This window comes from Epinephelus moara, chromosome 14, assembly GCF_006386435.1.
Source record: "Epinephelus moara isolate mb chromosome 14, YSFRI_EMoa_1.0, whole genome shotgun sequence".
NCBI lineage: Eukaryota > Metazoa > Chordata > Actinopteri > Perciformes > Serranidae > Epinephelus > Epinephelus moara.
In genome coordinates, this window is record NC_065519.1 from 35,690,388 (window position 1) to 35,707,423 (window position 17,036).

The 17,036-nt window shown below is 39.1% G+C and overlaps 1 protein-coding gene across 1 annotated transcript in view; it reads right to left on the reverse strand.

The window, feature by feature from the left end:
- Positions 1–17,036, reverse strand: part of nrxn3a (neurexin 3a) — a 634,542-nt gene that overhangs the window by 503,180 nt on the left and 114,326 nt on the right. The window contains 1 exon segment of the mRNA XM_050061947.1: positions 15,583–15,609. Within this exon segment, the coding sequence (XP_049917904.1) occupies positions 15,583–15,609 (27 nt within the window).

Sequence of the window (17,036 nt, forward strand, 5' to 3'; positions counted from 1 at the left end):
CTCTAAAGCAAGGCCCTTGCTATATATATATATATAAAAGCATAATTATAAGGCTACGAAAACCAAACGAATTTTATTTTATAGCGATTATACACTTGTATAAACATATTAATGGGTAGAATATTCAGATTCAGATTCAGATTGACAATAAACCATGCCAAATATTACACACTGGCCCTTTAAGTGGAAATTCTACTTTTCAGAATAGCAAATTTAGCTTTTTATATGGTCAAATTTAAGTTGTAAAAAAACAAAAAATGCTATTATGTTGACCTACATTAAGTCACGTTTTGGTTTGTGACTAAGGGAAGTACATTGATTTAGGTGTAAATAAAATTTTAGTTTGACCTAAATCAGAAATTTGACTTGAGTTAAGTAATGAAATTGGCTGTAACAAAATTACAGCAATTTAATTAGTTTAGTCTAAAGTAAAATATATACTTACATGTAATGGTAATTATCAAGTTTCTCCAAAATGAAAAAAAAAAATAACAAATTAAAAAAATGTTTTTTTTTTATAATAAGTGATCTTTTTACTTTGTGTGTATGTACATTTTTGACTTTAGCTAAATAAATATTTTTGATTGGTATCAAATCAAAATTTAAGGTTTCAACCAAATCAGAAATATAATTTGAGAAAAACCAATACATTTAGCTGTAAGAAATTACAGTAATTTTTTTAAGTTGGTCCAAAGTTTTTTCAGTGTATACTGCTGGGTGGTTTAACCTGTGATAATATGGGCTAAACTGTGTAATTTAAAGCAATGACAAAAAATACAACTAAACTACAGTAAGTAGTTTAGTAAAACTTCAAAATAAATCCAGTGGAGTAAAAAAAATGGATGGACATTTGCCTCTGAGATTTAGTGGAGTAGAAGTATGAAATAGCATCAAATGAAAAATCTAGCCTACTAAATAAAGTAGTAGCCTACCTCAAAATTTTACTGTACTTGAGAATATGTACTTGGATACTTTCCACCACTGGAAATTCAGGTTCCAGTGTACTTCACCAGTTTATGTGTTTTTGTGAGGGAAGCACCAGATCATGGACGTGTGATCTGAGAGGTGAATGGTAACCGACTGGCCTCTGGCTGGGAGGGGAAATTCTGGGTGTTCTATTATAATTCTATTATTATCCATCCATCCATTTTCATAACCACTTATCCTCTTGACGATTGTGGGGGGGCTGGGGCCTATCCCAGCTGACACTGGGCACCCTGGACAGGTTGCCAGACTATCACACGGCTAACACATAGAGACAGACAACCATTCATACTCACATTCACACCTACGGACAATTTAGAGTCACCAATTAACCTGCATGTCTTTGGACTGTGGGAAGAAGCTGGAGTACCCAGAGAAAACCCACGCTGACATGGGAAGAACATGCAAACTCCCCACAGAGGGGCTCCCTCCTGGGATTGAACCTTGTGCCGCCCTTCTATTATTATCATTATTATTATTATTATTATTATTTTGTGTGTGTTTATTTTTGTTAATAAAAGATCACAGAAAAAACATGTCCTGTGTCCACCTGTCAGAGGCTCTGTCGCGATTTGACTTTTATCTAGTTTTTAATCCAGTTATAGGCCACATCCCTGGATATACTTTTAATTCAGGGCTGTTTTAAGTCATATCTTTTTAACTGGATAGAGGTTTTAGTCATCGGACACGGATTTTATCTTGTTTTAAGATTATCCTTCTCCAGTGCACTCAACGGAGAGTGGAAGCACAGGCCTGGACCTCGCAAGACCTGCTTTTATTGCTATTTATTTTACCAGTCACGAGATTACTTTTATTGTTTTAAGTTTTCCTTTTAGCGATCATCGGTCATCCTGGACAGAGGTGCGCCGCGGCCGAAAGGGAGATCCAGCTGCGGGGAGAGTTCCACCTGTTGAGCTCTCCAACCGCTTCACCATCCTGATGGACGAGGCCCCGGTTCACCCCGGCGATTCCCCCACAGTCCCGGCTCCCACGGCTCACCCGGCTGCAGCCTCGGCTGTGTCTCCTCAACCTGCGGCTGGCGTCACCTCTCCTGCAACCACTACTGTGTCCTCTTCACCAACGGCCGGCGTCTCCTCTCCTCCTGCCGCTGCTCCACCTCCTCCACCTGCGCCCAGTGCCGGTCGGATGACTCGTCGCTCCACCACGGGGAACAGCCGCCACAGGATGCTGCAGGAGGCTGTCATCAGACGGTCGGGAGGGCTCCCCCGGGCCGGGCCACCACCTTCCAGCCCTGAACCGCCATTCTCCACGGAGGCGGTGGAAGCTGAGCGTCTGGCAACCTGTCCAACTGGTCCACACACACCACCTCTTCGTCCCCTTTTCCCCCCTACCACTATAATCACCGGTGACAGCATAACCAGGGATATCGGCTTCATCAATGCCATCACTCACTGCTTTCCTGGTGCCACAGTCCGCTTCATCCACAATAAACTTCTGGACATATTGCCCTCACTCCCCACTTCTGTCACAAAAATAGTTGTCAATGTTGGTTGCAACAACACGTCCCAGTCCGAGCGCACCATCGCTGATTTTAATCTCCTTTTTAATGTTTTAAAGGATTGTGGAAAGTCTGTTTTTATCAGTGGCCCTCTTCCCCCGTTTGGCCGTGGATCTGAACGTTTTAGCCATATGCTCTACCTCCACACCAGTCCACCTGCAATTCCCACAACATGGATTTTATAGACAATTTTAACCTGTTCTGGGACCGCGCCGAACACTTTAGCAGAGATGGGATTCATCCAAGCCCACGGGGAAACCAAATGCTCAAACATTCAATATGCAGTCCAATCATCCACACGTGCATGACAGTTTTCTGATTACACCCACACACCCACTCTACCCCCATCTTCCTCTCCTGCCTCTCAGACCACCATCTCCTGCGCCAGCTCCACCTGTTGCCCACCCCAGGTACTGCCACCCTCACCGGTCCATCTCCCCACTCAAACTGTTTATTCAGATAAAATTACTGGCATACCCTCTTTCATCTCCACAGTCATTTCCCACCGCAAACCAACAGCACGTTCATCATCACGCCCTTCTGCCACTAATCATGACAACTTAATTCAAGTACACCGTCAGTCTCTTCCACCCCTTGTTTTTAACAGTGACCCTGTGAATTTCGGCCTTTTAAATAGCAGATCCCTAAATAATAAATCGTTTTTATGTCATGAGTTTATTACTCGTAATAAATTGGACTTATTTATTATAACTGAATCCTGGCTATCCCCAGAAGACTGCAGCCCTCTTATTGAAGCCACCCCCCCGATTTTACTTACCTTCATCAGCCCCGGCTGTCAGGTAGGGGAGGGGGGGGTGGCTGTCATTTATAGAAAAGATTTCAAATGCACCTCTATCTCTTATAGTAATTTTACCTCTTTTGAGCATCTTGGTTTTATGGTTAATTGTAAAGATCCCGTTTTAATTTTAATTATTTACAGACCACCTAAGCCCAATAATGTTTTTATCGAAGAATTTACAGAGTTTTTATCACATTTTATGGTAAAGTATGAAAAAATCCTCATCTTAGGCGATTTTAACATACATGTGTGTTGTCCCTCCCAGACCTTTGTGACTGAATTTATGGATACTTTGGAAACTTTTAACCTCACTCAAGCTATTCATGAACCCACACACTCAAAGGGACACATTCTGGATCTTGTTTTATTTACCGGTCTCAGCCCTAACAATTTTATGACGGAGGATATCTGTGTGTCTGATCGCAAAGCAGTTTTATTTAATGTGGTTTTATTCCAGATACCTTTTAATCACTGTACACCTGTCCGCCGCCGTGCTTTTAACCCCTCCTCTGTTTTTAAGTTTTCTGAGCTTTTTACTCCTGCTTCTTTAACTGCCTCTTATCCCAATTTTAACACAGAAGAGTTAATCTCGCATTTTAGCACAGAGGAGCTGGTCTCCCTTTTTAACAAAACCTGCCAGATTGTCCTTGACTCTGTCGCCCCCTACAGGGACAAAAGGTCTAGCAAAATTTTACAACCCTGGCTAAATGAATCCACCCATGATTTGAAGAGATACTGCAGAAGAAAAGAAAGAAAATGGAAGAAAACAGGTTTACAAGTATTTTATCAAATTTGGAAAGATGCAATGATTAACTATCAAAGGGCAGTTAACTAATCATTCTAACCCCAGAATTTTATTTAAGGTTTTAGATTTCCTTACTTCCCCCTCCCCCAGTCGTTTTACTGACACCTCACAAGAGCTCTGTGAGAGGTTTTTAATTTTTTTATTGATAAAGTTGAAAATATTAGGCAACAGATTACCCCCCCAGTTTATGCTGTACATGCCAGTAGGGAGACTCACATCTATTTTAACAGTTGCTGTACATGCCAGTAGGGAGACTCACATCTATTTTAACAGTTTTGAGCCCATCTCTCTATCCCTTTTAACTAAAACTATCTCTCACATGAAGCCAACTACATGCAGTCTTGATTTTATTCCATCTAGTTTTCTTAAAGATGTCATTGACACAGTTGGGCCCAGTATTTTATTGATTATTAACAGCTCTCTCACAAAAGGAATTTTTCCTGCTGCTTTTAAACATGCTGAGGTCCAACCTCTTTTAAAGAAACCTAACCTTGATCCTTCAATTCTTCATAATTTTAGGCCAATTTCTAAACTTCCGTTTTTATCCAAAGTTTTAGAAAAGCTTGTTTCAACACAGCTTTTAGCTTTTATGTGTCATAATAACATCTTTGAGAAATTTCAATCAGGTTTTAGAGATTTACACAGCACAGAAACGGCCCTCCTCAAGGTAACTAATGATCTTCTTTTAGCAACCGATAGAGGGGAGAGTGAATTTTAATTCTTTTAGACCTAAGTGCAGCCTTTGATACTGTAGATCATGCCATTTTAATCGACCGCCTTAAAACCTGGGTTGGCATCAGGGACACTGCACTTAGTTGATTTTATTCTTATCTTTTAGAAAGAACCTTTGCGGTCACCATCACTCATCTTCAACAGCTCACATTACCTGTGGTGTACCACAGGGTTCGATTTTAGGTCCAATNCTTAAAACCTGGGTTGGCATCAGGGACACTGCACTTAGTTGGTTTTATTCTTATCTTTTAGAAAGAACATTTGCAGTCACCATAGGTAATCACTCATCTTCAACAGCTCACATTACCTGTGGTGTACCGCAAGGCTCGATTTTAGGTCTAATTTTATTTTCTATGTATATGCTTCATCTCGGTCATATCATTCAGCGGCACAATGTCTCTTTTCATTGTTATGCGGACGACACACAGATATAACTCCCGCTGAGACCCGGAAACCCCAGAAGCCTAGCTGCTGTCGTAGACTGTATCAAAAATATCAACTGTTGGATGGCACAAAATTTTCTTCAACTCAACAACTCAAAATCTGAAATTCTGCCGTTCAGTTCCTCAAAATCAATCAGCCTCATCAAAAACAATCTCGGTCCATTATCCTCAAATGTTCAGCCCACAACCAACAATCTTGGAGTCATATTTGATTCAGATCTCAGTTTTCAACCCCACATCAAGAAAGTTGTTCAGTCCTGTTTATATCAATTACAAATTATTTCAAAAATTAAACCCATGCTTTCACGCCCTGACCTAGAAAAAGTTATCCATGCATTCATCTTCTCCAGACTAGACTACTGTAACTCCCTCCTTTCTGGCATCAACCATAAATCACTCTCCCGCCTCCAACTAGTTCAGAACACAGCAGCTAGGCTTCTCACTGGTTTTAACAGACGACATCACGTCACCCCTATTCTTGCTTCCCTTCATTGGCTCCCTGTCTGTTTTAGAATTGATTTTAAGATTTTACTGATCACTTTTAAAGCATGTCTGGGTCTGGCCCCTAGCTATATAACAGAAATGTTGAGGTTATTTAAGGTTTGCAGAATCAGTAACTTCTTTTAAATCACTTCTTAAAACCCATTTTTATAGACTTGCTTTTATGTGATGTCGTCGTTCTCCTCTTTTTTTTCTCTTGTATTGTTTATTTAATAGTGTTTTAGTTGTATTGTATTTACTTATTTTATTCCCTTTGCTGTTTTCTCCTGTACTCCTTGCTGCTACCTTAATGCTGCCATGTTGTATATGTCTGCCTCTGCTATATTGTGTGTTGTTGCTGTATTACCTGCTGCTGTTATATTGTTGATTGTACTGATTTTGCTTTGTTTGTCAAAACACTTTGTAAACTTTGTTTTTAAAAGGTGCTATATAAATAAAGTTATTATTATTATTATTATTACGTTCAGACTCAAATTTATGTTTAAAGTGTTTGGAGACAAGAAAGTAATTGCTGAAAGAAGTTAAATGTTTCAAACTGTTGTGACAGCAGAACTATATTTATGCCAAATTAAACAAAAGGTTACAAGTAAGTTTGTGTATTTCTTAGACTGACAATGAAAGTAATACTCTTTCAATGAATATTTTCACCATGTAATACTGTTCCAAGGAATAGTTTCACCATGTTGCCTGGCAGATATCTAAAGTTGTGTTTTTGAAGAATCTGTGTAATATTACACATATGTGCTCTTTTGTCATGAGTTTATCGTCAGCAGAACTTGTTGTGTGTTTTAATATTGTCAAAACTCTAAGAATTACTCAGTTCCAACAGTAAATACTGACTATATGTGCTGTGAAAGGTATTACAGATAATTCATGTATATACCCTTTGAAAGCTCTATGACAATTTGTAACAGTGCTATTTTTTAATCTTTTAGATCAAATCCAAGTCAAGCCTCAAGTCTTTGAGACTCCCTGGTCTATAAGCTGCTTATAGACCAGGGACAAAGTTAATATTCCATAACTTTCCACCACATGAACCACTAACAAACCCACCTTGCTTTTTGAAATACTGGATGACATACTGTCGACCCTTTGCTTCTTTCTCCTCTCTTAGCTTCCTTTCTTTCCGTTTTTGGCTACCTGATTTTTGAGGCATATTCGTCTCCGCCTCCTTACTCGCTGTCTGTGACAAATTACCGGCGCACTGCAGCTGATCCAGTCGGACTGAACCATTTTCTAAATAGAGAGGGGGGGCATTAATGTTTCTGAAACAAATAAAGTTGTTGTTACCAATACATTGTAAATAAAATATATTTGTGATTATAAGTTAGTTAATAACTTAGTGTCATATTATTTTTTGTCAGTATTATAATTTTATTAGGGGCCTCTCTGGGCCCCTCTTAATCATGGGCCCCTAGAATCCTTCTCCTTTTTCCCCCCTTTTAGGCACCCCAGCTAACCTGGACCACCATTTGGTGATTAGACCATAGGATGCTGAGAAAAAAAGGATACAGGATACATTTAAAAAGTCATTGAGAGGATTGTTGGATAAATATACCAAAACTTCCTGAGCTGACCAGGAGCATTTCCACATCCGCAGCTCGCAGGGGTGAAATTGCTATTATGGTGACAGCTAGCATCACCAAAGCTAGAACTGTGGCTAAGCCTACAGGGCTGCAACAACAGCAGGAGTAAAAAGGAAAACTGAGTATGACAATGAAGCTCAAGGTCAAGGATAATAAGTTGGTGTGTGCAATATTTGTCTGACCATAATTTGGCATTTTGTGAAACAAATGCAAAGCTTTATGAAAAGACAGATGTTGATGTAGATAAAGAGATGCTCACCATTTGAGCCCACCATGCAAGAACATGTCAGATGCCCACGAAATAATGCTACTCATGCACATTATCTCGGGCCTCAGATTCAAAATGAGATCATTTCTCTTATGGCCACAAACATCAATAACTATTGTAAATGGGTAGCTGTGGCTTAGAAGATAAAGTGGCTGTACACTAATCAGAAGATCAGTGGTTCGATTACCAGCTTGAAGTATCCTTGAGCAAGATACTAAACCCCATATTGCTCCAGCTGGCAGTGAGTGTGTTATATGCAGGTGAGTAGCGGGTGGCACCTTGTATGGTAGCCTCGGCCACCAGAGTATGAATGTGTGTGTGAATGGGTAAATGTGACATGTAATGTGAAAAGTGCTTTGAGTGATCGGAAGACTAGAAAAGCTATATAAGTGCAGTCCATTTAAATGACAAAAATAGAGCAAAATGTTTTTTGTGCATCTTGATTGCACACTTGGTATTGGCCACCAGTAACAAATGTCACTGATTTTACAATTTGTCAATAATGACATCACTAGAAGAGCATGCCACTGATTTCATACCAGTAAACAACCAAACTAGAAATGGACTGTCAAATACACTCCTGTCGGAACTAGAGACCCTTAGACTGAACATAAGTGACTGTTGGGGCCAAGAATATGATAATGGGGCTAATGTGGGGAACATCATCAGGGAGCCCATACGCCTCAATCCCAGGCTTACTTCACCATGCTCTTTGTGTTGTGTTTACTTACACAAGTGGGTTAATTATGCATGTTAGCACGGAACATACCAGTAAAGTTTTACATTGTAATTATCTAAATACATCAACATTGCTGTGCACAGCAGTCCCATCTTCTACACATCGAAGAGCTGCAGTCTTGCTATCTCCACTCAGTAATTAACTAATAACAAAATAATAATGGAGACTTGTATTCAGGTGCATCTCAAAAACTCTGAAATCTATTCTCAAAAAGCCATGAAAGTTGTTTAAAACAGGAGAGTTTCTTTTGTTGAAATGAATAAGTGTCATTTGTGGTCACTTGGGTCTGATCTGCTGTGGTAGACTCTGGCCTCTATGGCTGTAGAGGTATGGAGTACAGTTAGCTTCTTCAGCCAGTATGTATGGATCATATTATGGCCCAGTGCTGTCCAGCTCTTCATCTTTGACCCTCTTTCCTTGATGTCTGCCATTGAGATGGTTAGTGGTTCTTGTTCAGGGAGGTTGCTCTGGCCAGCTCTTAGGTCCACTAGCAATTGGGCATGGGTTTTGTGTGATGCTTCTCTTTCCCTTATGCCCTTCCAGTATGTTTCTCAGCTCTTGGTGGGTCCGACCTGCTGTTATTTCCCTGCCACTGAGAGAACAGCTTGGCAGGTTCAATGGAGAACATCTTGTTTATTCTCCAGGCTTCTACTTCTTTGGTGTATCTCTTCAGCTTTGGGTGACCAGAGCTGTTCGTCTTTGTTTGGCAGTTTCAAGTGCCTCAGGAATGGCGAGCTTGTTGTATTTCCTTGGTACCTCTTTATTCACCATGTTACCACTGTGTAGCTCTGCTAGTTGGCTAACTTCACTCCATGTTGCCTTTATCTTGGCCTCCAACCGTCTCTTCCATGGAGGGTGCTGGTTTTTATGTACCATGTCCATCTTTTATCCAAGCATCTCCAGGATTACTGTTGCTGCACTGTGAATCAGCTTGTTGGTCTTGGTGATGGTACTTGGAGGTATGGTATTTAGGGCAGCAACATCTTCTAGCAGATCATCTGGAGGTACTTGGTAACTCAGCTTCGGGATTCGTTGGAGGCTCCAGGTTTCCAGTTTGCTCACGATCTGCCTTCTCAGGTCAGCTGCTCTTTCATTGAGGCTGTTTGTATCTACTGGGGCTTGGTACCCAATCTCGCATTGGTTTTTACAGCCAGGACACTGACCTGGCATTCTGGCTCCCCCTTGCTGTAGCATTGTTGAAGTATTTCATTGATATCTAGTTGTGATAGTAGTTGGCGGTTACGGATGTTGGAACACTGTGCTACCAGATGTTTCTTAGTTAGTTTTGATTGTGGGTTTCGAAGTATCCATAGGTCCCACATTCTCTGCATATATCCCCTCTCTCTGGAATTGCTGGTATAGTAGCATTGTATCAATTCAGTGTTCTCCGCCTTTGTCCATGTATGTCTTGTTCCAGTAACCATTTGCCATCAGATTGCCCTGGTTCCCTAGCAAGTAATGATGTCCGAGCTGGTATGACTCTATCTTACGAATGAACCCTTACTATGTTATGCATATACTATATATATATATATATATATATATATATATATGTGTGTGTGTGTGTGTGTGTGTTTATATATATATATATATATATATATATATATGTGTGTGTGTGTGTGTGTGTATGCTCCAGCTGGATAAAGAAAACAGAACGCCCTTTTGTCCACTGAATGGACAGTTTGTAACTCATTTGTAGCTTAAAACTTGGGATGGCACACACAGATAGGAGTTTTGTGTGTCCTGTTCAAAATTTAACTTCACATATACAAAATATTTTTATAGCTAGAAAAAAAACATTTTACAGATGTGCAAATTAATCTGTGTGAACCAAACTTTTTCACACAAGCACAAAATATTTTTACAGCTATAAAAGCTTTTTTGTACATTCACACATTGAATTTGTGAGAAAATTATTTGTGAACATCACGTCAAAATGTTAATGACCCTTATTTGAATCGATAATTCTGGTGCCAGCATCTGTACCTGCTTATGTTTAAAAAGGTTATGGCAGCATTTGCATCCTTGTTACAATATATAATATTCATTACATGTTGGCAGTCCTCCAAAGGGCAAAACTATGCACAGCGCCAAATGCTTCTACACGTCTTTAATTCAGTCTTCTATGTTTTTTCAAGTCAAGCATCTTAAGTAGGTCAAAGTTCAAGGCAGACATGTCTACATCAAACTGAGTTATTTTCTCAAGTCTACAAATCTGTTTTGTTTTTAACAGACCTGGTCAGCAAGTGAAACAACTCTGAAATCACACCTGTGACTCCAGTAGAAAACACACAAACATAAAATTGGATTTGAAATTGACTGCAGGTAAATCATTCACTGGACAGTTTTAGTGAGGTACATTCCAGCAGCACTAACCTGTATAGCAGTCTCAGGACATTAATTTGGTTTGACTGTCAGCATTTTCACCACTACAAATGAACCAACCTAATTACATCACTTTGATGAATGGATTATAGGGTTTAAGAAAGTGCTTGTCAGTTCTTTTGCCAAAAGAAACTGACAAGCCATTAGTCAGAGGGAATTCTAAATGCTGTCATTTGATCTCAGTTTATGGAAACATCAGCAATGAGTGGAAATCCTGGTTTACTGAGGACAAGGGTGGAGAGGCTTGTGTTAGTAAGAACTAAACCACAGTGACTGTTGCTCAAAAATCTATCTCACAGCATCCCTGCAGACACTGTACAGCATTCTACTAAATTACACACACACAGTAAGAAAACACAAAGGGACACCCTCTCTATTTTCCTTCAGTTAAGGTTGGCATAATTACTCGCTTAATCCAAGCACCCTCTATGAGAAACCATTACAGAGGAGACGCTGAGCACAGAGAAGTAAACACATTAGAGCATCAAACACATTATACTGCACTGCTCTCAAACACTCACAGAGCAAGCGTCGCTTTTCATAGAGGCGGAAAAGGAAAGATTTCGAAAAAGCTGTACCTTTGCTTTTAGCTAGGAGAGCAGGAGGAGGCGAAGACAGAACAGAGGATCCACAGCCGAGAGAACCCAGACAGGGAGGAAGAAGAGGAGGAGACATAAGTTCAAGTTCTAGCAGACAGCTAACATATCAGTGTACATATGAATACATGTCATGGGGATAGATTAATGTACAATAGCAGCTGTACCTACCTCAAAAAAAACACCTGAAACATGCAACCACATAAGGCATTACAGGATCTTTGAATGTCACAACAACACTGCCCTACAAAGACAGACATTACTCACTACACAAAAGATGGAAGTTGGAGTTAGAATTTTCAGGGTTTCCAGGTACACTGTGAAACACATAGATCGTTTGTAATGCCTGTTTTTTATGCTTTTGTAGGACCAAAATATTAGACTGTAAACAGATGTTTTTGTTCACTGGGTAAAACAACTGATGCTCTCATTTTTCATCTATTGTATGTCTGTCTCTGACATAATGTGACATGACAAAATGTGACATTTACCACAGTAAATCATGTGAATTGGTTTCTGCTACTCTGAGTAAGGCTAGGCTAGTTACCTTTTAACAATACTGAAAGCAGGTGCTCCTTATTTTCCATCAGAACTGCATTTAGTTACTACCTTTTGTTTGAATAAAATACATAATGAAAAGCTTTACCTTAACAAAGCCAGTGATTAAGCCAGAGTATGTAGTAGTATATAAAATGTCACAAAGCACTTTTGACCAAATATGTAGTATGCAATTTGGCTTTGTAGGGCAGTACAGTATGGAATTTGCCATAAAAAAGAACAAATATGTCAGTAAGTAATTAAGAAAATTTGGAAATATAAAAAGAGGTAAATAAAAAGAATCAATACATGTGAAAATTTAAAGACAAATAAAATATGAAAGAATAGTTCTAATCATGCATTTATTTCTACATTTATTTGTTTATTTATTTCTCAGTATATATTTATAAATTACTTCCTGTTTGTGTGTGTGTGTGTGTGTGTGTGTGTGTATATGTATATATATATACATATACACATACACACATATACAGTACATACGTGCATGTGTAACTTTTATTAATTATAATAATAGCAGTAGTAGTAGTAATAATAATAATAATAAATTTATTTATTACCTGCCTCGACAACATTTCAACAACCTGTTGTCACCTCATGAGTCTGTTGTTGTTTGTGTGTGTCATTATACTCTATACTCTGTGAAGCAAACCTGCTGGCTCACAGGTTTGCTTCATCTAAGCCTGAGGCTGATCGCCTGCTGAGCGTGTAGCAGGAAGGAGACACATGGTGTGTCCTTTTGTGAGTTAAGTTGTTGTGTTGTGTGTTAAGGAATTACTGGAACAGATATTGAGTGTAATGTCGAGCTGCTTTAATGCTGAACCACATTAATATTGATCAAGCTTCCGCACATTCGACAACACAAGATACAGAGCTTCCGCTCGAACTACTTCCTGTTACCAACCTTTCAAAATAAGAGCATGATGCAATGTATTGAACACAACCACATAAGTTGTGGATGCTGAGGAACAATTTATTCAGAGACCGTTGGGTAAGGAGATGGTGATTAGACCCTGTTTGGATGTCTTATCGTTCCCGGAGGAGTGTCTATATGAAAGATACAATTTCACCTCACACTCAGTTGATCTTAACAATCTATTCCACCACATATATCAAATATTACACAGCATGGATTTACTTTATCATCGGAGCAGAGACGGCTGTTTGTCGGGCCGTAAGAAAAGTGACTCTGGTTCTGGAAAAACTTTTGCCCATTTTTGTGGTTTTCCCTGGACATAAATCAGAGAGGATCATCACAGAGGAATTCCACAGAACTGCAGATTTGTCAGTTTTAATAAGAAATTAATCTACCCAGATACATTATGCAATGATTTATGAATACTTTTAATATTTTCAAAGGTCCCATCGTGTAATAGGCTGCATTTATGGGACTCATGTCCACATCATAGCTCCGTCTGAGAATAAAGGAGATTACGCGAATAGGAAGTCATTTCACAGCAATTCAATTAACCTGAGCCTAATACTGACAGAATGACACAAGTATAAGCAAAATTTTTTACCAGTCTACAATATTTTTGTGTTTGATTTTGAGTTGCTGCCAAGTGCGTTTGGGTCCCATCAGATTACAGCTGAATAACATGATATAACAAATTTTATTAAAATATGTGAACACTGTTAAGATATAAAAATGTTGCTGTATCTTCTGTTTATAAGCCACGCATTAACTCATCACATTACATAGCGTCACTTGACATTACCTATTAACACACTCTGCAACTTTTAAAAATATGTCCCTAATTCACATTCATTTGAAGTCGTGGATTGCTGTATTGTGGCTGGAGTTATCCCATTGCAAGATGGTCTCTAGTTTTTATTTAATGACATTTATTTATTTCTTCCGTTTAATTTTCCTCATTCTTTTACGTCATTGCTTTTGCTATTCCTTGACAAGCCAGGCTGAGTAGTCTTTTTCTGCACATCTGAACCCTTCTGTGGCAGGAGCTTTTTAGCATAGACATATGGTAAAAAGTACTTGTAGTAGACAGTACCTGTGGTATATGAAGTACCAACATTAGAAAGCATTTCTCTTTTAGTCCCCTCAAGGAGAAATTCATTTTTCTTCCTCTGTTGTTATTTTACAGATTACACACACATGTCTGAAATACAGACACATGCATAAACAGTGCCTAATTGAGAGATGTCAGAGTGAGGGGGCTACTCATGGAGGCACCCTGAGCAGTTGGGGATTTGTTGCCTTGTTCTAGGGGACCTTAGCAGTGCCCAGGAATATGAACCGGCACTTCTCCAGCTACTAGTCCACACTCTGTGCTTGGTCCATACGGGGGACTAGAACCAATGACCCTCTGGTTCCCCAAGCCAATTCCCCACATGCTGAGCTACTGCCACTACTATTGTACAGTATGTGCCCCCTGTGTAGTGCCTGTTGTATGCAGTACATCCAGTGTGCAGTAGTATTGTGTTGTTTGCAAAGGAATCGTTCAAAAGAATGAATCTGTTGAGTGAACATACTGAACTGAATCACTTCCAGAACTGATTCGTTCATTTCTCAGTTCAGTTGAGCTCAGCTCTACGGGCCTACGAGACCCCCGCTGGACCTATGCCAGGCAAAAAGTCAGAAACAGACGGAGGCTCTCATCGCTCTCCAAAGCCTTGGCGGCTTCCCTTGAGGCCTCTGAAAACACTACGCCATTGAAAGACGGAGGTTTTGCTGAAATCTGAAGCCTGTAACTCTGGCTGGCAACGTAAACACCCAGGGGTGAACTGTGCATGCGCGCCATTCTTCCTCTTTGGCCTGGGGGGTTGAAGCTCAAAACTGGGGCAGCTGCGCTCTCTTGCGGCGACAGTCTGCACTGCACTCTTTTGTTTTCTCTCTTTTGAAATACTCGCTTATCAATTAATGGATAATTGATCGTTAATTTTTTTGATGATCGAATAATGAATTTTGATCGTTTGCTCATCCTCCAGCCAAGCACTGAACAATTCGGTGAACAAATTTTTTGAACGAATCTTTTGAACAAATCTTTTTAATGAACTGATTCTAGTGATTCAGTAACATCTAAAGAACTGCTTTGCCCATCACTAGTGTGCAGTACCTGCAGTATGTAGTAGATGCATTAAGCAATACCTGTAGTAGGCAGTACCTGAAGAAGGCAGTACATATAGTATGCAGTACTTAAAGTAGGCAGTGCATGTAGTATGCAGTGCTGGAATTAGGCAGGACATGTAGTATGTAGTACCTGCAACATTTAATACAAGTAGTATGTGGTACATATTTACTAAATATGTACTTTAGTACTGTACTGTGTCTGTGTCTGTGTGTGTGCGCGTGCGTGCGTGCATGTGTGTAAATAAATAAAAGTATATTCTTGAAAATATACAAATAAGTACTTAAAGTATACCCAGAATAAAAAAAAACAAATAAATGTAAACAACTAATATAGTTATTCTTTATATTTTTGTTTCTGTCTATTTTTCACATTCTTATTCTTTTACAGATTTATTCTTTTTTTATGGCACTCCTATGATCCCATTATACAGCAGTTAATCAAATCAAACAATAAATCACAATGTATATCACTATGCACAGTAGGGAACCATGCAGTTTTACCAACAGCAAAACATGCAGCTCCACACTACAATCCAAAACAAAAACAAAGACGTGATAGAGAAGAGGGAAAGGAAGGCATACCTTGTTCTGCCATCATGTGTGCAAGGCCTTGAGAACATTAGAGAGGGAAAAAAGAGAGGAAAGGGAAATGTGACAAAGAACAATTGAGAAAAGCACACCGTTTCAATACTTTTTGGTATTGTGATGATATATGTTTTCCCTGGAAGGAAAGCATGACATCAGAACACACTAGTCACACAAAGCGTCATGTGGCTTTCTTCGTAAGAAATACCAACATTTTAGTATAAGTGACGGCTGTAAGGCTGTAAAACACATTCAGCCACCTCTCCAACTTCAACCCAGTTCAGTAAGAGCTCACATTCACTGCCCTGGTGTATGGATTTAACTCTCACAGGTCCTGTAAAATTCACAGTATCATTAACTACAAGACCCATAAGCCATCAGGACAATCTCTGGCTTTTCATCGGCTCTGAGGCCAAAGGAAGTAGGGGAGGCATTTCCTTCAATACAGGCCCTCTTCACCATTGAAGCCTAGCCTGTCAGTATGGAAGCTCCTATTGGCTTAAGTGAGGTGTCAATCAAAAGGTTAGTGTTCAGCCACCATTTTACATATCAGAGGAGCCTGCATATTTACATGCAAACTAAAAAAACATGGATAGTATTTGGAGAAATATATACATTTAAAAAGATGCAAAATAAGTGGATATCTATGGATGTTATAATGTGTTTGGACTAAATATTTTTGCTGGATTTGAATCGTCTAGACTTTTGGGAGTGTATGAACATATCAACATACAGTCCTACAGTCAGGTGATTGTGTTTAAGCAGCCTATATTAATAATAATTTTACTATTTTCAGCAACTGTCAAAACCAAGTAGCTCTATTTAAAAAATATGATAATAATAATAATAATAATAATAATAATAATAATAAGACACATTTTTGGAGCCCATGGAGCCTTTGTGTAAAATTAACAGGTTGGGTTGGGATCAGATAGTTGCTGTGAGGCCATTTCATTTATCCAAAATGTTTATACTTTGTTGGAATTGTTAGACTTTGAAGACAGTCCCTTGATTATTGAGGATAGCAATGATTTATCATTGTTTAACCAGGCTGAAATTATCCAAATCATATTGCGATGTGCTGTAAAGCTATTTTTCCTTGTTTGACCTTGAAGATGGCCTGTCAGCCTGCAACCTATTAATATTTTAAGCTACATAATGTTTGAACAAATTTAATTTCAAATATGAAATAAGCATTCTTTTAATAATGATTTTCTGTCCTGGTTCACCTGGTTATACACTGAACAAAAATATAAACGCAACATTTGTTTTTGCTCCCATTTTTCATGAGCTGAACTCAAAGATCTAAAACATTTTCTATATACACAAAAGACCATTTCTCACAAATATTGTTCACAAATCTGTCTAAATCTGTGTTAGTGAGCACTTCTCCTTTGCCGAGATAATCCATCCCACCTCACAGGTGTGGCATATCAAGATGCTGATTAGAC